This window comes from Arvicanthis niloticus, chromosome X, assembly GCF_011762505.2.
Source record: "Arvicanthis niloticus isolate mArvNil1 chromosome X, mArvNil1.pat.X, whole genome shotgun sequence".
Taxonomy (NCBI): domain Eukaryota; kingdom Metazoa; phylum Chordata; class Mammalia; order Rodentia; family Muridae; genus Arvicanthis; species Arvicanthis niloticus.
This window is the reverse complement of record NC_047679.1, coordinates 99,792,267-99,814,447: the sequence shown is the minus strand read 5'-3', so window position 1 is coordinate 99,814,447 and position 22,181 is coordinate 99,792,267. Positions and strand designations below refer to the sequence as shown.

At 37.7% G+C, this 22,181-nt stretch overlaps 2 protein-coding genes across 7 annotated transcripts in view; one reads left to right on the top strand and one right to left on the bottom strand.

Moving 5' to 3' along the window:
• Cul4b (cullin 4B) overlaps positions 1–22,181 on the top strand; it is a 91,222-nt gene that overhangs the window by 13,660 nt on the left and 55,381 nt on the right. The gene's annotated exons all lie outside the window — the stretch shown is intronic.
• Positions 6,316–18,208, bottom strand: Mcts1 (MCTS1 re-initiation and release factor). Of its 5 annotated transcripts, XR_013105912.1 has the most exons (7): positions 17,314–17,512; positions 16,647–16,799; positions 16,061–16,158; positions 12,122–13,043; positions 11,919–11,993; positions 7,741–7,819; positions 6,504–6,558 (listed from the first exon to the last, which is right to left on the bottom strand). XR_013105912.1 is itself a non-coding variant. In XM_034485132.2 (6 exons), the coding sequence occupies exons 1-6, from the start codon at positions 17,948–17,950 to the stop codon at positions 6,477–6,479; spliced, it is 546 nt and encodes a 181-aa protein (XP_034341023.1). In that variant the 5' UTR covers positions 17,951–18,208; the 3' UTR covers positions 6,316–6,476. The 5 variants fall into 5 exon arrangements, 3 of the variants coding, with proteins under 3 accessions (XP_034341023.1, XP_076774635.1, XP_034341022.1); XM_034485132.2 differs by lacking the exons at positions 11,919–11,993; positions 17,314–17,512 and adding an exon at positions 17,940–18,208 and having other exon boundaries at positions 6,316–6,558; positions 7,741–7,808; positions 12,910–13,043; XM_076918520.1 differs by lacking the exons at positions 11,919–11,993; positions 17,314–17,512 and adding an exon at positions 17,817–17,835 and having other exon boundaries at positions 6,316–6,558; positions 7,741–7,808; positions 12,910–13,043.

Below are 22,181 nucleotides of genomic sequence, written 5' to 3'. Positions count from 1 at the left end.
AAGGAAATACCCACTTTCAAGATAGAAACTGGTAAGAAAAATGGGCTGCCAGATCTTAGAAGATGTCCCAGTAGGTTTCATCTGACCAACAAGGAAACTGAATTTGTGTTTAAGGCTTATGTTAAAATGGCACTTTCTCCAAACAATACCTTAGTTCCAACCAATATTGCTGAAAAGCAAGCCCCTTGCTTTCATGCTTGTATAAGCCAGAAGCTACTTACTACACTACCAAAAATTAATAACTAATTACAATTATCACTGACAAGCTGTATGATTAAAGATTAAAATAGGAAAAGGTACAGCTTTGTATCTTGTAAATCTAGATGGTTTTCCTATGGTAGAATTCTAAGAATACTTAAGTGAACTTGAAGGGAGTAAATAATTTATTATGCCCTATCAGTTATTGTTTCCCATTCACCCTGGCTGGAATTAAACTATTTGAAAAGCTTGACATGGTGCTACACACTGGTAATCCAGGTACTCAGGGGGCTAAGGCAGGAGGATCAGGAGTTCAGGGCAGCTTGGACTATATACATAGCAAAACCTTTCCTCAAGGGGAAAAGAGGAATCCTGAAAATGTTTGGATGGTCTGATGTTGGTTTTGCCTAAAGAAAAGCCAATGTAATGCACGTTGATATTAAGATATGTGCAGTGGGTTAGAGACATAGCTTAATGGTTGAAAGCAACTGTTGCTCTTGTAAAAGAATCAGAGTTTGTTCTTGGAACCCACAAGGTGGCTCACAAAGATCTTAACTCCAATTTCAGGGTATCTGATGCCTTCTTCTGACCTGTCCAGACACAAGCACATATGTGGTACATATACATGCAGGCAAAACACTCATATAAGATTTTTAAAAATAAGTTGCTACACATTGAACTAGTCTTCCACATAAAACTGATGCCTATACTTCTATTTTTAATTAACTACTTCTGATGGTTAACACACCTTTTCTTCTTCTAATCAAGTTTTTTTTTTAATCAATTTGAGGCATCAAGTTTTATTACTACTTGTACTTGCTGCATTTCCCACAGTAACTGACAAAACTATGTAACTATAATCGAACATTAGTAGGGAGGCACATCATTCTAACTAGGATTCTAAGTGAAAATTATTTTTACTACTTTTTGTCTTTTATTTCTTGGAATATTCAAGGACAAAATTTAGTGTTCTTCAATTGTTACTGTAAAGCAAATGTTAATACCCTCCATGTGACTTTTTTGTTTCAGGGTTTTATTGTTGGAAATAGCATCTATGTATTGCAGGCTGGCCTAGAACTCACATTCATCTGGGGTTAATGAACTGTTTACAATATCAGAAGAAATTCCTGAGAGTTTCTTCCTTAGTCCATTCTAAGTTTTATTCAGTAAAAGGTTAGCTTTATAGACAATGTAAAATAAGCTGGTTTCCAAGCCATACTCTGCCTTCTCCTGCCTTCTGAGTACAGGGATTATAGGCAATTGTACAGGTGCATTACCATATCTGGCTTGTTTTTTTGTTTTTCAGACAGGGCTGGCTTTGAATCAGTGGCAGTCCTACCTAGGTCTCCCAAGTGCTGGCTGGGACTTGCGGCATGTACCACTACAGTCAATGTCCTACTTCTAATGTTGAATTTAAAATTGACCCTCAGTTTTAAAATTGACCCTTCTGATCTGGTGTCATTGTAGTCCTTTATTAGGAATTAATTGGTTTTAATACAGTACTAAGCAATTGATGTTATAGTTGGTAAATCTCACTTTTCTTGCCATAGAAAGTTTACAAAAAATAGATGGAAAGCATAAAATATAAAAATATATATCATTCAGTTACATGCATCAGTCTTCACAGAGACCGGTATGGCTTCATTGCAAACTGCTATAAGACTATGATATTACAAGTAGTTACATTTGATCTAATTTTTGCTGGGCTAAAATGATGGAACGTATTTAATATATATGCTTTACAGTTTCCACAAAATATTTTAATGGCCTACCCTTAAAGCAACTTGCTGAATGCTTGAGACCTCAGAAGTGATAGTTAAATTGACATGGGATTTATGTCTCTTTTTCTTTCATTACAAATCAGCTTCAGTAGATACTCCTTTAGAAACTGCAATCATTTTGAGTTTCCTGAAGAACACTAAAAGAGATGTTCTCAGTATTAAGCAACCTAGGTAAACAAAATTAAAATGTTTACCACATTTTGTTTGGGTATACATTCATTTCATATTTCCATTAATACATAATCGCTGTGTTTGTTACCGTGACCAACAAAAAGAATGAAATACCTCTGTAAATTAGTTTTTGTTTGTTTGTTTTCTTTTTTGAGACAGGGTTTCTCTGTATAGCTCTGGCTGTCCTGGAACTCACTCTGTAGACCAGGCTGGCCTCGAACTTAGAAATCCACCTGCCTCTGCCTCCCAAGTGCTGGGATTAAAGGCGTGCGCCACCACTGCCGGTCTTCCTCTGTAAATTAGTAAATTGCTATTTTATCTTCTTCTGAAGCACTTTATCTAGGAATAGTGAGTGTATCCTCAGTTATAATGTATATAGATGGGTAACTTGCTTGTATAGAATTATTATTCAACAAATATATGACCTATATTTGAGAAATACCAAATCTCTCAATTTGGAAATGTTCATGACTACCCATGAGATAAATCCATCTGGTTTTGTTTAAAATTGATAATGCTTTTTTTTTTGATAATGCTTTTTAATGAAAAGAGGACATGGTGGTGTATCCCATAATCCTAGCTTCTTGGGAGGCTGAAGCAGAAGGAACATAGGTTCAAAACTGTTGGGTTATATAGTGAGTTCAAGGCCAGCTTAGGTAACTTAATGAGACCCTGTCTCAAAATAAAAAGACTATAGCCCAGTGTAAGAGCACTTGCTTAGCACATACAAAGTCTTCGGTTCAACCTCAACTACCCAGAGTAGGGTAGCTACTAACAAAACTTCAAAATATGAATCTGCTAAAATCAGACTGATTACTCAAGCTTTAAGCCACTGAATGTGAAACAACCATCTAACTTGGAATGGTGAAAATTACAACTCTTTAAGGCATATGTGTTAAAATAATTGGTTTCTGTCTATTGTGTGTATAGGTATTTTGCATGCCTGTAGGTCTATGTACCACATATATGCTGGGTACCCATGGAGGATTTTCTGGATGCCCTGGAACTAGTTAGAGAGTTGTGAGCCACAACTGAGCCACAATGTAGTTTCTGGGAACTTTACCCAAGTCCTCTGCAATAGCACCCTGTGCTCTTAACCACGGAGTTATCTTTCTAGCCCTACATTTGGATTTTTATTTTATTTTATTCTTTAGTTTTTCGAGACAGGGTTTCTCTGTGTAGTCTGGGCTGTCCTGGAACTCTCTGTAGACCAGGCAGGTCTCAAACTCAAAAATCCACCTGCCTCTACCTCCCAAGTGCTGGGATTAAAGGCGTGCACCACCACTGCCCGGCTGGATTTTTTAAAAACTTCATACTGAATACAATATAAGGGATTCTTTTATAGTTAGTCTATATGTAATCTGTAATATTTGAGACAGGGTCTCACTCTGTAGCCCTGACCAACCTGGAATCTGCGAATATATCTGTGTCTGCCTCCAAAGTGCTAGGAGCTACCATGCCTAACACAAATTTGCAAAATTCTGATGACTAAAATTGGAAAAAGTATTATAATTAATACTAACTTTATAAATTGGTCTTGGGGCAATCACTGCTGCCTATTTTTTCTTCAAGAAAATTTCTATATCCACTACACTAGAAACCCTTCAATTGCAAGAGTTTTTTGTGTATTTTCTCCTTTGTGCCATTCCATATACCTATTGAGATACCTATTGAGCTCAACTGACTTAAGCTGAGGAAAAGCCAATTACATGAGAATAGTTGGAATGTAAATTGTTTGACACAGATTTAATTTTGAAACTTAAAACTAGTTTCACACTGCTTGAAAGGTAACGTGCGCTCTCTTCTATTACTGTCAGGAATATGGGTAAAGTTTCCTTCAACCATGCTGCACAATGTGGCTTATCTTTCTGGTAGTTTAGCATCTCGCTGGGCTTCCATACATGGCCTAATGTTTACAAGCTGAAAAGGCCCACACAAGTAGAGTGGTACCCCTTAAAACTGATGAGACGAAGCCTCAAATTCAGGAGAGGCAAGCAACATACAGGCATAGATAATAATGTTGAATATTTTAAAAGTGTTCTCTATGCCCACTGTTAACAGTGGTTAGGTATAAGAATATTCTAGAAACTTGGCAACAAAAAGCATTAAGTTCTCCAATCTACATTCCTGTGTGCCATGGTCTTCATTGCTGGCACCACAGAGACAGTCAACTAAAATTACTTTAGCAGCAAAAATAGAAGTTCAAAGTTTGGTTTTGGTACAAGTGGCACATACATTATTTTTAATAGGCATCAATATGAGTGCTTCTATCTCAAAGTTGGAGACATAAGAATTTGAAATCATAAGTCAGCATAAATGAAGGCTTTTTGATATAGGATCTCACTTTGCAGACTTACTTGACTGGCCTCAAACTCACAGAGCCTCCTGCCTGAGTCCTGGGATAAAAGGAATGCACCACCACACCCAGCAAGACTTTTTTTTTTTTTTAAAGAAACCTTCCTTGAAAAATGATTTCTAAACTGATGAGAAAATTTACACTTTTATCCACAGGATTAAGTATGAACATCAAGCAATATAAAATACAATTGTTACTATAAGAGGAAAATATTAGCCATAGAACTTGAAAAAGGATGTAGAAAATAAAATATCAGAACACCTCTACAGGCTAGGAAAGACAAGATTTTGGTGGTGATAAGCATTCTAATTCAGGAAGAAGCAGGACAAATTCCCCAAGCCTTACTCCAGCCCAGATGGAATATTACTATCCCAACTTATCAACTGTTCCTTGGTCTTTATATTTACCAAGAAACTTCTTGTTTATTAGTCATGTACTCTATGTAGGCCAATTATACAAGTTAATATATTTATATTGTAATTGTGAAATCTCTAAGTCTTACAAGGTCCATCAGTCCCCATTGATGGTTTGCCAATCTGAGGATCAGATCTTATATCTGTATTCATCTATGTTATGTCCTGGGGGGGGGGGGGAAGCCCAGCTGGAACAGCCAGCTGAATGATTTGTGTGTGTGTGTGTGTGTGTGTGTGTGTGTGTTTCTCTCCTATCTACCCTCACCATTCTCTCCAACTTCTAACTGTAACATGGGTCACCACAATCTTGTAAATATCTAAATGTCTGTATCCATCTGAAAAATAAAATCACATGTCAGGATTGGTAAACAACCAAGAAAGATGGCTGAGACACTAGCATAGCAAGGTCACTGGGAAGACAAGTTAACTCCAAAACAGATTACTGTTCTTTCTAAAGGATAGGAGACATAAATTTTGAAAGGAATATAGTGGAACCCAAATCTGAAAATATCTTATGGTATGATTTGACTTAAGGTACTATAAATGAACCTTATCTGATAAAACCTGTTTTTCACAGGATTATATACTGTATATTGCTGTATACAAGGGGCAGTGATAAAATGAAAAAATAGAATATATCAACTTCATAAGATAAAACTACATTTCTTAAATTATTTAAAATATAAAGGAAACAAATTTTTTAATTAAGATGCAAATAACTAGCAAGTACAATATAAGGATCTTATCTGACCCCTAACTCAAAGAAAACTTAACAGTTTATAAAACTTGAAAAGAGACAACTGAAGGAATCCTACAAGTTTTCATAGTTGATCATATTAGAAAATAACTTTTTAAGTATTTTCAGAGTATTGTAGCTGTACTTTTTAAAGACTATTTTTTTTTCTTCTTAAAGACACATATTAAAGTAGTTAAAGGTAAAATAATAGACTAACCTTTGTTTCACAGAACTGGGGAATAGGGATGAAAGCTGAGGTATAGGTAAAAAGGAGTACTCATAGAGCAAAGGAGGGTGATGGAGGAAGGCTAGTCTATTATACTATACCCAGACTTCATACTATGTCTGAGACATTCCATAGTGGAATTTAAAACAACAAACACACATTCACACATACACACAGAGGGAATGCTTCTGGGTGCTCTGAATAGTGGAATAAAATTCTAAATCTAGCTTCTGGTCCCATAACTAGACAAACTATCTAGGAGTCCACCATAAAGTGGCAAACATGTTTACCAAGCCATCTTATATCATTAGCCTAAATAGGACATTTGGGTTGTCTGTTGAGTTACTTACCAGATACCTTTTAATAGCTAAATTTGCTACCTAATCGTAATTTGTGTTTTAGTAAAGTTAAAATAATTTCTGAAACTAGCAGAATTTTAGCATTCGCAGAATTTTTATTCAGCATAACCATAGAGGCATTGTCTTCATGCTGTCACACAGACACAGACACAGCACAGTATCCATCTTCATGCTGTCACACAGACACAGATACAGCACAGTATCCATAGTTAGCCCAAGCACATTTCTTTTGAGGCTCATTTATATGTCTTCATATGCCACAGCCCATCATTTAGATAATGGATATTTTCAATGCCAATTCCTTTGTTGACTTTCTCACTATAGAAGGAAAAAACACAGAAACATGCTTTATGAATTTTATAGGTTTATACATTGATGATAAACACAATCTAAAGTATCTTGATACTTCATAATCATTGAGCAACACGTAGGAAATTTATTGTCATTATATTATTGCCTACATTAAAGTACAGACTCTGTGGCAGTTTGTGGGGTTTGGATATTTGCTTGGTCTAATACCTCTTTTAGTTGGCTATTTGTTTCTTTTTTGTGGTACCAGGGCCTCATACCTGCTACACAAGCATTTCACCATTAAGCCATATAACCACCTCTGAAATTCATAGTCACAGTGATTCTAAAGCTGAGTTGCAGCACAGATCTGTAATCCCAACACTGGAGGCAGAATAGGAATTCAAGGTCAACTTGGGCTACAAGAGACCTATCTCAAAAACCCAAAAATTAGCCAGGCAGTGATAGCAAATTTTTCTAATCAGAGCACTTGGGAAAGCAGAAGCTGGTAGATCTCTGTGAGTTCAGGAGCAGCCTGCTCTACTGAGCTAGCGCCATGACAGCCAAGGCTTCACAAAGAAACCTGTCTAGAAAAACCAAAACAAACCAAATTAAATTAAAATACTAATTTTAGCAGTCTAGAAAACAAAATAATACCAACAGCACAGGCAAATATCAACATACTAAATCTTGAAACAAATACAATTTTAGTTGTATATGTTGGAAACATGCTACATTTCTTCTATCAGCAGATCAGAATGTAAAATAGTATATAATCCTGAACTGTATCATTATTTGTTTTGGAGACAGTCTCATTTTACAATCTCAGGTACACACAATCTCCTGCCTCCACCTCCCAAGTGCTAGGATTATAGTCATGTGCTACTATATCAGCTATATGTGTGTTTTAAAAACTATCAGTAAAACACACACCCCTCTATTACCAATTTAAATCTAGATATTAAAGAGAAAATCCTAAAGCACCATATACATAGGTATAAAATACTTGTTTTAGCATGTTTTCTTTCAAAATGCTTAAGAATGTAACCCTGAAGACAAAGGGCTTAAGTGCTAGGAAAAAAAAAATAAGAAATGAGCTACTCAGCATAGGTACTTGTAAGATGTGGCATGAATGACATCAAATTCCACCTGTAACAGATGCTTCCTGAACTACCACTCATGTCAGTTAAAGGAGCTTAAAGTGAAACTTACATATCTTCTGCAGACATCTTCATAACACCCACACATAAAGCATGTTGTTTTCCTTCTGCCATGATTGCCTGAAAACAAGCTAAGAAAACTATTTCTCAATTTGGGGAAGAGAAGTGTGAGAAACAATGATCCTTTTGCCATTTGAACTAATCTTTTGTCCTCTCCTAGGCCAGTGACTCCTTAGGAGCAGGAACCTGTGAGTCTGTGGGTACAATGTAAATATCCAAGAAGTCCTAAATGAATCAGTCCCTTTAGTTTCAAGCCAAATATCAGTACTGCACCTTCATATGTGCCAAACCAGGAATCAGGCAAAAAGATAAAAATTATTGTGGACAAATACTAAAATCTGTGAAATATATAGCAACTGTTTTAGCTGTTTTAGTAATTTCCACTGCCAAATGGTGGCTTTATAATAAATAACACTTAAGATAAAGATAATAATGATATTCCCAGCTGGGCAAGGTACAACCTGATAATCACCACACTCAGAAAGTTGGAGAAGAAAAACCATAAATTTCAGGAAAGCCTGGGCTGCATAGCTAGTTTAAGGCCAGCTCCATGTTATATAGCAAGACACTGTCTGAGAAAAAAAATTTCCATTCTGTTTAGAAGAGCCCCTTATAACGTTTCAACCTGTATACAAAGAAAACAATGATCATTTAAAGTTTCTATGTTTCATGCTGTAATGTTTGTTTTATAATTCAGATATATACAAACTATCTCGCTATAATTTTTTATAATTCCTCTAAATCTGTTATTTCAAATGAGTAAAAAAAAATGCATCTCTGAAAGAGGATAGGGGGTGATGATAAAGTTTAATACTAGGAAGATCTTCCAGTCAAGAAAAACTCCAGAATTAAAAACATACCACTGTTTAAATCTATAAACATAAAAGATAAGCTTGTCCTCATAGAATACTTTTTTTTTTTGGCTTTCCAGTGGTCTATTCAGTGTAGCAAAAATATTTGAGTACCTAGTATGTGACTAGCATCTATGTCAATACAACGTGTGTCTAACATACATAACTTATTCTATCCTTAAGCTATAAATATCACAAAAGGAGGCATTTTGAGCACAAGGCACAGAATATAGCTTTTCTTTTTTTTTTTTTTTTTTTTTTGGTAGTGTCACACTATGTACCATTCACAAAGATCCTCCTGAGTGCTAGGACTAAAAGCATGTATCTACCAGTACACCTTGATATTTTTGTCATTGACTACATAACTCAAGCTGGCCTCAAACTAACAGCAGTCTTCCTGTCTCAGCCTTTCAAATGCTGGGATTACAGGCTTAAACCACCACATCCAGTTAAGACATACCTTTAAACACATTCTAAAATACTAGGTTTTTTTTTAACCCCATAGTGATTTCCTTGTTCCCACCAATTACTATTCCTTTTCTCAACTTAAGGCAAATGATTGCTCTGGGTATGACAAAGCAGAAAAACCTATTTAATAGATAATATAAATGGACTATTGCTGCAAAATAGAAATGATACAGAATCACTTAGTCCTATCCATGGTATAAATACACCCTATAAACTGCATGGAGCAGAGTTGCAGTGGTGTACCTCTGTAATAGCAGTACCTGGGAGGCTGGGCAAGAATTGGAAACTCAAAACCCTGAAAGGGGTTGGGGGGCAGACCTGGTGGCTCACACTTGTAATCCAGCAGTTAGACAGTAGAGGCAGGAAGATTAAATGGGTTTCAGGCCAGCCTGGGATACATGAGACCGTGTTTCAAAAACAAACAAGAGAAAAAAGTGGGAGTGGGTTTCTTCCCTAGCAGTCCCAAAACAAAGCGGAGAATAGGAATAATGTGATCATGGCTTAAAAGACCAGCATAACCAAATGTGGTGGTGCACACCTTTACTTCCAGTGCTTAGGAGGCAGAAGCAAGAAGATCTCCAAGTTTGAGGCTAGCCTGGTCTACATAGCAACTTCTATGCCAGCCAAGGGTATATAGTGAAACCCTATCTCAAAAGAATAAAAAGTCCAACATAACAAGTTGTGCTATACAGGAAGACTATTTTGATTTGAAGCTGTCTCCGTTACTAGTTCTTCTATTTCTGGTTTGTTTATTTTTGAGATAAAGTCTCATGTACTGGCCTTGAACTCCTGGTACTTGTCCTATCTCAGCTTCCCAGGTGGTGGGAATAGAGGCGTATACCACTACTTACAGGTCCTTGTGCCTTTCTTTAAAAAGAGTTGAATAAGATATACTGTTTTTCACTCCTGTAATTATTTCTTATGTAGGTTTCTCTTGTTCCTTATTGTTTGAATCTACATTACAGTGTCTTTAAATGCATTTATTTGACCTATTACATTCATTATTAATATATGCTGCCTTTTTTCTTCTGAGACCTGTAATCATGCAAACTAAGATAGTTGAGCTTAGTCAAGCATATTTTAAAATGCATCCTTAGCCTTTAATCCCAGCAGTTGGGAGGCAGAGGCAGGAGGATACCTGTGAGGTAAGCCTGGTTCCTGTATGAGGTTCAGGACAACCAGAACCTCGTGAAAGAGGCCCTGATTCAAAACAGAACAAAAAGTCCCAGCCATGCATGGTAGCTCATGCCTGTGATCCAGTATTTGAGAGCTGATATAAGCATATCACCAAGAATTCAAAACTCTTTCTCAAAAAAATGGTTATTCAAATATTTTTAAGTTGGATATATTAAAAATGTTAAAACATTTTCTAAATATGCACATGTCCATGCATGCATGTGTGTTCAAGTATGTTTGGGAATCAGGAGTGGTGGTGCTCACCAGGAATCCCAGCACTTGGGAAGTTGAACTAGGAGAATCACCATGAGTTCAAAGCTAACTTGTGCTGCATATCAAAACTGTCTTCAAAAATAAAATACACATTTGTCTTAGAGAAAATGTTCTCAAGTCCAAACCACCACCAAAAAGTGAATTTTTAGACTGAGTATAAATGCATGCTGCCCAGCACTGGGAGGTTGAGACAGGAAGATTCACTGCCACCCTGGGCTACATAGTGAGTTCCAGACTAATCCAGGCTACACAGCACAAGATTCACCTCCACCCACCTCTCTCTCTTTCTCTCTCAAGCACACACAATTTAAATTTTTTTGAGAGAGAGAGTTTCTCTGTGTAGCCCTGGCTGTCCTGGAACTCTCAGAGATCCACCTGCCTCTGCCTCCTGAGTGCTGGAATTAAAGGCGTGCGCCACCATCACCAGATAGTAAAAGTGAATTTTTAAAACAAATGTTGAGCACTTTTGGTATTTCTCCTAATACAGAGTTGCTTGAGGTATAAGCATCCATACCTGCTGCCTCAATTCACTTCCCTCTTGAACGCTTTTATTCCACTGTATCTGGATAATCAAACTAAACATTAAAGCGACAAGTTCATGTGCAAAAGAGGGTCCACTCATATCACTTATAACCTATTCAGAATCAAGTTTCAGACTGCTTCCTGAGTCTGATAATAGGGTGTAAATAGGCTGCAGTGACACAGGAACTCCTTCATAACTTTTCAATTAGCTTCTATAATTAATCCTTGTAAAATAAAACATAATTTATCATTAAGAAATTAAAAGGGAGGGCATAGTTTAGAAGGTAGAAGTGTTTTCAGACACAGGCCTGACAACCTGAGTTCTAAGAAACTAGAGTAGAAAGAGAGAATTGACTCCTAAAAGTTGTCCTTTTAGGTACACACACACACACACACACACACACACACACACACACACACACAATTAATTTTTTAAAAGAAATAAAAAAGAAATCAGGCATGATAATATATGCCAGTAACCCAATGACCCATAAGGAGTTCAAGACTAATGCTGGCTATATCATATATTCAAGGCCAGTTTAAGATATATAACACTGTTGAAGGAAGAAGGGAAGGGAAGGGAGGAAGGGAGGAAGGGAGGAAGGGAGGAAGGAAGGAAGGAAGGAAAGCAGGCAGGCAGGCAGGCAGGCAAGAGGGGAACTGGGTATAGTAGTACACACCTGTAATTTCAGAACTCAAAAAGCTGTGGCAGGATTGTAGAGAAGACAAGGATAGCCTGGGCTACACAGTAAAATCTAAGCCAGCCAGGCATGCGCATATATATATATATATATATATATATATATATATATATAATATAGTGAGATATATATTAAAAAAGAAGAAGAAAGAAAAGATAGATGAGTATTATGGCACATACCTTTAAACCCAGGACTCAGGAGGCAGAGGCAGTCAGACCTTAGTTTAAGGCCATCCAAGGCTATATAGTGAGACTCTGTCTCAAAAGAAAAAAAAAAAAAGTTACCAAAACAACAACAAAACCAGAATATAACTGGGGCTTAGAAGAAGTGAATAAGATTAGAATACATTGTATACGGGTAAAACATGGTAAAAGAACCTTACTTGCTAAAAAAGGATTTTAAAAAGGGAGCCAAGGCCGGGCAGTAGTGGCACATGTCTTTAATCCCAGCACTTGGGAGGCAGAGGCAAGCAGATCTCTGAGTTCGAGGCCAGCCTGGTCTGCAGAGTGAGTTCCAGGACAGCCAGGATGAAACAGAGGCAGCCAGGGCTACACAGGGAAACCCTGTCTTGAAAAAAACAAAAACAAAAAAGGGAGCCAGGCATGGTGGCACATGACTGTAATTACAGAACATGGAAGGTAGAGGCAGGAATGTTACTTCTAGAGCATCCTTGGCCACCCACATCTTCTCATGGCCAAGAAAGACTTTAGTCCAGCATGGTGATACACACCTATAATCCCAGCATTCAGGAGGCAGAGGTAGGAGAATTGCTGTTAACCTGAGACCAATTTATGATAGATAAGTGGTACATTTTAAACCAACCTGGACCACATACTGAGTCTGAGGCCATCCAAGGCTACATAATAAGACTTGTCTCAAATAAAATGAAAAGAAAAAAAAAAAAAAAACAGTTGGTTTGAGTTTATCTGTCATTTCTCTTTGGCCAAAATTAAAAAGTTCCCTTCAACTGGGTGTGGTAGCACATGACTGATCCCAGCAGCTGGAAGACTGGGGTATCAATCACAAGTTCAAGACTAGCCTTGTCTTGTCTCTGAAAAAAATAATAACATAAATTAAAAGCACATGTAATATTCTCTTGGATAATAGGTCTTTCAGTAGTGAAAAGAATACAATGAATGGTTTTCAGCAGTTAAACCCTGGAAAGGATACAACAATAGTATCTACTGCAGCAGGATAAAGCTTAGCTCCAGGAGAAGTTAAGCCAGGACACATGATATTTGCTCCACTGAGTACAAATTTGATGGCTCCTTTATCAACCTGCTGATGTGGCAAGATAAAAGGATCTACAAGAAAAGAAATCAATTATATAAATTAATATGACTGAAGACTCAAGATAAAGGCAAAGAACATAAACAAGTATTTTCCAAAATTACAGTACTCTGATGATTGCAAAATAAAAGCCAAACCACTCTTCTTTACTGACAAAGTTGATAAATATTTTCAAGAAAAGAGTGTAGCAATAAGCATCCTCATAGACTGCTGCAAGGCTTGTAACTGGGTATGGGCCTCCTTCAGGATGACTTAGCAGCATACATTGAAAGCACTGAAAAAAGATCCACTCTTTGACCCAGTAACTCTAGTTCTATGAGACTATCCTAAAGAAAATGGATGGATATGCAGTATATTGAATAGAAAGATATTTGTTTCAGCACTAACATGTAAAACAGAAGTAAACTGAGATAGAGATCACAATGTCCAACAAATGAGATAAAATATAAACAACTTAAGGTGTATCAATGTAATGATATACCTTATATACTCTCTCTCTATATACATATAGAGTAATGTAACTATAGTAAACTGTGCTTTTAGAGAATACTTAATGCCTGGAAAATGTTTATAATATAACATTTGAATGAAAAAAGCAGAAATAAAATACTCTCAAAAAGAGAAGTGGTCATTTAGAAGAAAGAGGAGGGGTGACCAGGTAAACCAACAGGTATCTCTAAAGAAGTAAATTTATTCTATATGACATTAAATGGCAGACACTTGACATTTTGGGTCTAGCAATGCCTATATAAAAAGAACTTTTATGACTAATAATGTTATAAATAGTGGTTCACTAACTGTAAATTCGTATTAACTTATCAATGCAAAATCTTAATAGAGAAAATTAAGTAGCAGAGAGGATAATTTTAAAATAACAAAAAGGTTGTACTTAGCAGTATAGTGATATATACCTAGCATGCATGGGGTCCTGAATTCAATCTCGAGCACAAAATAAACAAAACAAAATGGAAGAGAGTATACCAATGCACTAAATATACTTAACGTTGATTATAGGAATTCATGTGCTCATTAGTTTCCTATTCCTGTGATAGCCCAGATTTATGTGCATATATTCTTTTTAAATCTGAAACAAAGTATCCCTGTGTGTATACCAGTATCTTATAAACCAATGATTAAAGAATCTCTAGGGCTAGAGAGATGGCTCAGAGGTTAAGAACACTGACTACTCTTCCAGAGGTTCTGAGTTTAATTCCCAGCAACCCCATGGTGACTTATAGCCATCTGTAATAAGATCCAATGCCCTCTTCTGGTGTGTCTGAAGACAGCTACAGTGTATTCATCTACACAAAATAAATAAATCTTAAAAAAAGGAATTTTTAGAGGCTTTCACAGGATGACTAGAAAAGTTTTGTTTGCTTGTTTTTATTTCTGAGATTTATTTAGGTATGTATTTAACCAGTGTTTTGTCTGCATATATACCCACCAGAAGAGGGAATTGGATCCCATGCGACTACAGTCAGACAGTTGTGAGCCACCATATAGATGCTGAGAATTGAACTCTGGAAGAGCAGTCAGTGCTCTTAATCACTAAGCCATCAATCCAGCCCCTAGAGAAGGAGTTTTTAAGCTTTTTAAGGTCCCTAGAAATAATGACAGTAGCCAGGTATGGTAACACAACTTTATAATCCCAGCACCTGGGAGGTGGGAGCAGGATTATTAGAAATAGAAAACCAGTCTTGGCTACCTAGTGTCTGTCTTAAGAAACAATAATAAACAAACAAAAACAAAACAAAAAATTATTCCCATTGTATCAGGATTTAATTTCTTTTTTATACATATTTAAAAATTTATATACATATATTATGTATATGACAGTCTTCCTGCATGTATGCCTGAAGGCCAGAAGAGGGTACCAGATCTCACTATAGATAGTTGTGAGCCACCATGTGGTTGCTGGGAATTGAACTCAGGACTTCTGGAAGAGCAGTCTGTGCTTTTAATCTCTAAGCCATCTCTCCAGCCCCCAGGATTTAATTTCTATCGGGTCTTAATCTGAAAAAAAAAATCAATGTTTAATTGAATAATTAGTTACTTAGTTTTATTAATATTAAAATATTTCACCTGCTTAAAAATTTGCCTAATAGTTTTGCTAGTCCTGACCTCTGTAACACTAGGCAATTAAAAATTTATCTCCTTGTTATTGAATGATTGGGGATTTTACAAGGAGATGAATTCACTCAATCACCAGTACCCATCATCAGTAGCACCTATAAGCCACTACCTTTCCTTCTGTTTCTTGGCAACAATACCAAACTGAAAAGGAATTATTTGTTTCCATTTGAAAAGGTCTTGCTCGTTGGAATTATATCCTCCTTCAACTTTTTGTAATATACTCTAACGATCTGTAAATGTACATATGAAATAACATTAGTTTCAAGACATCTATACTCAATTAGTAATATATAGTATTTCCATATTTACCCAATGCAGAGATAATTACAGAACTCTAGTAACAAACTTAAATGAAAATGTTCCAAGCCCTTTTTGGTTTATGTATATGTTCACAAATACATACTGGTCTATTCTTCCAACTACAATAAGGACAGGAAACTATGTCTGTCTTTGCTTACAACTGTACTTAGTAAGTAGCCCAGTGCCTACCACATAGAAAGTTCACTAAATAATTATTGGATTAATATTTCTGGGGTCTTTGTTTGGGGGAAAGGCATCACCCTGTACCCGAGTCTGGCCTCAAAATTGTATCAATCTCTTGTCTCAGCTTCCAAAGCTCTGTGATTACATCTGTGAGCCACCACTCACAGAGTAATAAAAAGGCTTTTATTGAATGGATGAAATGAATGCTTCCTCATGTATGGGGGGGCGCTTTCTTTAATGCATAAAAGAATTTGCATTTTTCAGACTTACCACAAGATGAGAAACCACTTTACCTTTATATCCTTATTACTTGGCACTAATAATAAATAATCAGAAGTCACTTTCCATTCCAATGGTTTTCAACTCCTTTTGTATATTTTTATATTCCAAAATGTGTATTTCTACCAAGACTTACATTTATGAAGTAATCTTAAGGTTGGATAAAAAGGCCCTTCTCTTTGTCTAAAAAACAGTAATTCTCCATTTACTGTAAGGATTTCTATGTGTTCATGGCTGTAAGACAAATGTCACAGAGAACCAAGTTAGATATCTTCTTTCAAAAATGAATATAAGTCAAACATCCTATAAAAATTATAACATGAAATATACCATACAAAGATATATTAAGCTTATTTTCCAATAAATAGTCTGACCAAAAAGTACCTGTCCAGTACAGAAAAAAGAGAGGAAATATGACCTGCTACAGCCAATTTCATTCCACAATTTATTATTGTAATTCCACTGTCAAGTATAAAATAAATCTCAAGAGCACACTGAAATAAATCCACTTATAAATAAAAACAAGTCTTTGATAAAACAGTACACAAAGTGACATTTTCATATGCATAGATAAGATTTGCAAATAGAAATACAACTTTTAGAGTTAATTCTGTCTATTCTCATCATTGGTCTACTGATAATAATTCCATTTATAATGAAAACAATCTAGCCTTTGATATTCAGCTACTCTAATCTTTACATGGAGAAAAATAAGGACTTACCATCGGACAATTTTCACAGGATCTTTCTTAGGCATGATTTGATTAAGCCATGGTTCAATACCTGGAAATTGCTCTAGCAATTGATTTTTAATACCCTTAATAACCGAGGTTTTCAACTGGATGCAGTTGGACACATTTTCTTTTTCATCAAATCTGGCAAATGATTTTTTCGAGGGAAAAAAAAAAGGGCATTGCTAAGCAGAAGAATTAGAACATCTAAAAGTAAGGTTCTAATTAATGATCTATTCCCAAGCAAGTACTCATGGTTAAAATAATTGTGAAATAGTTTTTAAAATACCAATTTCCATTTGTCTTATACAATACAAAACCAACATTTTAAAGACAGTATTACAATAAACTGTCATACATATTGCAATTAATGGGGGCAGAGCAATTATTATGCTAGAATCTGTTATCAGCTAACGAAAATGCCTTTTACTGAAAATTTCTGCTCAAAGGAAAACATACTCCCATCCACAATAAAAATCTATTTTTTTTAATCTAAAAGAACCTCACACATTAAAATACAAAAGACCAACCGAAGCAGAACAAAAGGATGAGCCCCAACTGGCTATGTAGTCTGTTGATTTTTTTTTTTTAAAGAAATAGTGGGATAATTTTAAGATCCCTGTCCAGATCTGCTCAAAATTTCATGCACAAAACCCACCTTCCTTTGCCCATGTTCCCCCCTTTTCCTTTTTCGTCTATCAAATCTGGAAGATAAACCCACTGGGTAGGTTTCCAAGGAGTTTAGTCTTCCTTACACTGACTAGCACACAGGGCTACCACGTTGTTCTCAAGACAAGGTTAATCTAGCAGCTAAGCAATAGGCTTGACAGGCCAGCCGCTTGCTTCCTGTCACCCAGACTCCTTCACTGCCATGACCCAGGAAGTCAAGCCTTCCCTTTTTCAGTTCATAACTAATAAACATATGGCAGAGATTGCAGGACTCTCCTCTCAGCTAAGGAGGATGTGCCCCTAAATCACAGTGCAAAGATGTGATTGGTAGAAAACTAGGAATGGAGATAGCACTGCTGCAGGGGGCAGAACAGGGATAAGGAGAAAGAAAATGGGAGCGGGAAAGCCAAACCCCGATTGAGGATTAAGGATGGAAAGCATAAAGAAGTGTTCCAAGTCCAGAGTGAGAGCATAGTAGTATATTTACAAAACCTTAGGAAGTCAGGATGGCAGGGGCGGGGGGAGAGAGAAAGAGGACCTTTGCTCTCTCCCTCTTCCCCACCCCCACCCCACCGCCGTTGTGAGCAGCCGATGGAGGCCACACCGTGTCCTTACTTCTTGAACATGATCCAAGGTGAAAGGGGCGACGATAGGGAAGGGCCCGGAATGGGAAGGAAATTGAATTAGGAAGGGTCCGGCACGAGGAAGGCCGGCACTGACAGTCGGAGCTGCTGTCGTTAATCCGGAAGGTGAAAACACTATCCGCTTTACGGCCCTCAGCGAAATCTGACTACTTCCGCTCCTCTCGACTCCACGTTGACGCTTTTGTCGGCTCTTTTTCAGTAACAGCTTAGTCTCCATTGGGGGTAGCTGAAGGGGCGGGGCTTCAGAAGGAAGACGTGATCAAGCAATTCTTTCTGGTTGCTGGAAGAGAATGGAGGAGGGAGGGAATCAAAGCAGAAATTGTGGCAGTCAGTTACGGGTTCCTCAAAGGGTCAGGATTCTTCAGTCTTTGCTGTCACCTACTACTATGCTAAATAGTTCGTAAAGATAATAGGCTTTGTTTCCTATCTGAAGCAACCGAGTGAATTGTTGCTTATCAAGCAGCTTGAACCTAGGCGAGCTTCATAGCTTCATGTTAAAGTAATGTCAAAATTGTCAGGTTCAGCAAATAAAATGACAAGATACCTAGTTAAATTTGAATTTCAATTAATGTGAACACCTTTCCGTGCAAGTATACTTCATCTACATTTTGAGCTTGTTTATGCTAAGAACTACTTGTATTTCTGAATTTAGTTGAACACCCTATTTTTTTAATCTGGTAGCCCTAATCGTTGAACAGTGAAGTGCTCTCACAGTATCATCAAATACGTCATCAGGTTGTTGTCTCCTGCTTCACTCTGTTAGTTAAAAACTAAACTATACATCAAGAGTGTAACAGGGCATGGTGGCACAAGCCATACCAGCACAGGGATGGCAGTTGGGGGCAGGAGGGGCAGGACAGGCTGATCTCTGACTTCAAAGCCAGCCTGGTCTACAAAACTAGTTCCAGGACAGCTAGAACTACATAGAGACCCTGTCTTGAAAGAGAAACAAAACAAATAAAATTAATTTCTTGAACACAAACAAAATGTAATTTCCTTCCAGTCATGATAAATTAAGCCCTAATCACAGCATTTGAAGGGTTGGAGAAGGCTTGAGACCCTATCCAAAAAGAAAAGAAAAAAAGTAAAATAAGGTAATTTCCTTAAAGACCACTGGTCCAGTAATAGTCACCATTTAAATGAAAAGATGAAATACATTTTGGTTATGTGGGAACCTCACATGAGCACACCACATGGTGCATATGTGGGCAGAAGGAAGCTTGTAGGAATTGGATCTCTCCTTGTACCATTGGGACCTGGAAATCAAACTCATATGGTTAGGCTTTTCTTAAGCATCTTTGCCTCTTTCACCATCTTGCTGACCCAGGACTCATCTTTAAATAAATCATTGCTATAATAACACAATGCCATAGAAGATATATTTCAAAATTATCCTCTTCAAAAATTAAAACTTAGCGCCGGGCGGTGGTGGCACATGCCTTTAATCCCAGCACTTGGTAGGTAGAGGCAGGCGGATTTCTGAGTTCGAGGCCAGCCTGGTCTACAGAGTGAGTTCCAGGACAGCCAGGGTTATACAGAGAAACCCTGTCTTGAAAAACAAAACAAAACAAAAATTAAAACGAGCCAGGTAGTGGTGGCTCACACCTTTAATCTCAGCACTCTGGAGGCAGAGACGGGTAGCTTGCTCTCTGAGTTTGAGGCCAGCCTGGTCTATAGAGGGAGTTCCAGGACAGCCAAGGTTACACAGAGAAACACTGTCTTGGGGGGAAAACTTGAAGTAATGATGACTCATCCCTGTAAGCTCGACACTGGAGAGGTAGAAGGAGGAGTCAGAAGGCTAAGGCTAGCCTAAGCTAAATGAGACTGTCTCAAAAAATACAAAAATAAAAATAAAAATGAAACTGGAGCTTCCAGGCCAGGTTGGGTGGTGTAGGTCTGAAACCCAGCACTCAGAAGATGAGGCCTTTCAAGTTTAAGGCCAGTCTAGGCAATATAGTGAGGGTATCTTAACCAAGAAAAAAAGTAGGTTTCATTTATTCATGTCATAAACAGTTATAAAGTATTTTATGCTTTTGATATACATGATTTCTGTCCTACAGTTTGTAGATAAATATTCCCTGAATCTTAGTTTACAAGAATCCAAGTGTCCACTAAGGCAGGATATAATTCCCAAGCCAATCATGTATTTTACTAAAAGTTGTAATAAGCATTTAACATGTCACAGTTTGTGTTTGCCCACTAAGAATTTTCAAAGTGTTTTACAAAATCATCATGATGTAAGGCTCTAAAGTGCAACCCAGGATAGCACTTCACAAGCAATAAGACCAGCACCCAAACCCTTTACAGGATCTAAGAAAGAAAGGTTTCCTTAGGAGATAGATAGGGCACAAGTTTGAACATTGGAGAAGCTGCTTTTACTACAAGGGAGAATTGGGCAACTGCCAGACCCTTGCTGGACCGCCTGTCTCCCAGAATCTATAGACTGTGAAGTCTCCCACAAACTGCCCACCCCCAGCCTTCTACTTTCGAGGCAGCTGCAGCCTGCCTTTCTATCCCCTACTAGATCAAAACATACCTAAGACTCCCAATAGTCCCCCTGTGCCCCCCACCAACTCTGAAAAGCTTAAGGGAGAAAGTGTATTAGTATATCTTATCCAGATACTCCTATACCAAGCAATATATGTAAAGTAAGTGAGATAAACAACTCCCACCTGCAGTCTCAAACACTCCATTTGGAGACCTGAGAGAGTGCCTATCTATTAGAAGACTATCGGGACTCACCAAACAGCCAGACTGGTGATAAGTCAAACTCCTGTGCCTCATTCACACCCCTGCTGTCTTCTATCATTGCCAGACATGAAGGCACCCAGTTTGACTGTGAGCATGCTGCTCCCTTGCCCTCTTTTAGAGGATTTCACACAATGCATTTTGATCATATTCACTCCCAAGCCCTCCCCCACACTCTTCCCAGATTCATAACTCTCTCCCTTTCTACCCACCCCCCACCACTTTCCAGTCCTCTTTTGTTTTTTTTAATAATTAGTTAACTCTAATTTGTGCTTCCTGTACTCTCGTGGGTGTGGGGCCATCCAATGGAGCATGGTTGATGTATCAGAGGTCACACCCATAAAGAAAGCTGGCTCTTTCTCTCTCAGAAGCTATCAACTGTTAATAGGCCTCAGTTAGGGATGAATCAATTACAGATGATGTGAGTTCCAGAATTCAGTAGTTCTGTCAGGTACAGAAGACATGGTTTTGCTCCAGTCCTTCCCAACCTCTGGTTCTTACAATCTTTCTGCCCCTTCTTCCATTATGTTCACTGAGCCTTCTAGAAAGGGGTCTAATATATATGTCCCATTTGTAGCTGAGCACGCCACTGATGTGTATTCTCTACACAGACCAGTTGTGAGTTTCTGTGTTAACCAGTGTTCAATGCACAAAGAAACATCATGGATGAGATCTAAGAGCTACATTCTTCTATGGGTTAAAAAATGAATTTAGGGAGCAGTTTGATACTCTGTCCATTTAGCAGGTTCACTTCTAGGGCTTGTAAGGTCCCCAAATGTTGTGTCTTGAATGATGGGGGTGATTATCTAGAGGCACAGGTAAATTCAACCTATGGGATGAACAAAGAATTGTATGTCCTAAAAAGAAGATTTACTTAGGCAAGAAAGTGAAGGGGCAGTTGGAGAAGGGCCACTGGAAGAGAGTGACATCTAGAAATCTGAGGAGTGGGAACAGCTTTAATCTCAAGAGGGAAGAGGGTGGGGTAACCCTCAAAGCCAGAGGCAGCCTGTTTTCTTACAATACCCAGGACCACCAGCCTAGTGGTGGCCCCACCCACAATGGGATGGCTTACCATTCACGAAAATGCCCTATAGGCTTGCCTACAGTCAGTTTCAATGAGGTATTTCTCAGTTGATTACTCTCCTGTCAGATGACTCTAGCTTAGGTCACTTTGACGTAAAACTAGCCAGCACATCAGATAAGGTAAACACTCTCCACGTCTGGTTTTCTGTATCTGTCCCCATCTGCTGCAGAAGGAAGCTTCTCTGATGATGACTGAATAAGAGCTGATCTATGACTATAGCAGAATATTATTAGGAGTCATTTTATCACATTTTCCCCCTCTTTTAGAGCAGTAGTAGTATTTGGTTTTACCCTAGCTATCTAGTCTCAGGTTCTTGGTCACCCACGTGTCAGGAATGGGTTCCATCTCATGAGCCTTAGGTGAAACCAGTTACTGCTTGTT

What these genes read in the sequence shown, in the direction of transcription:
- Mcts1 (XM_034485131.2), bottom strand. An exon ending in CTGCAGTAGATACTATTGTT is followed by an intron (nt 7,809 to 12,909) that starts GTATCCTTTCCA and finishes GCTTGTTTTCAG; the next exon opens with GCAATCATGGCAGAAGGAAA. An exon ending in AAGATGTCTGCAGAAGATAT is followed by an intron (nt 6,559 to 7,740) that starts GTAAGTTTCACT and finishes TTCCTTCTATAG; the next exon opens with TGAGAAAGTCAACAAAGGAA.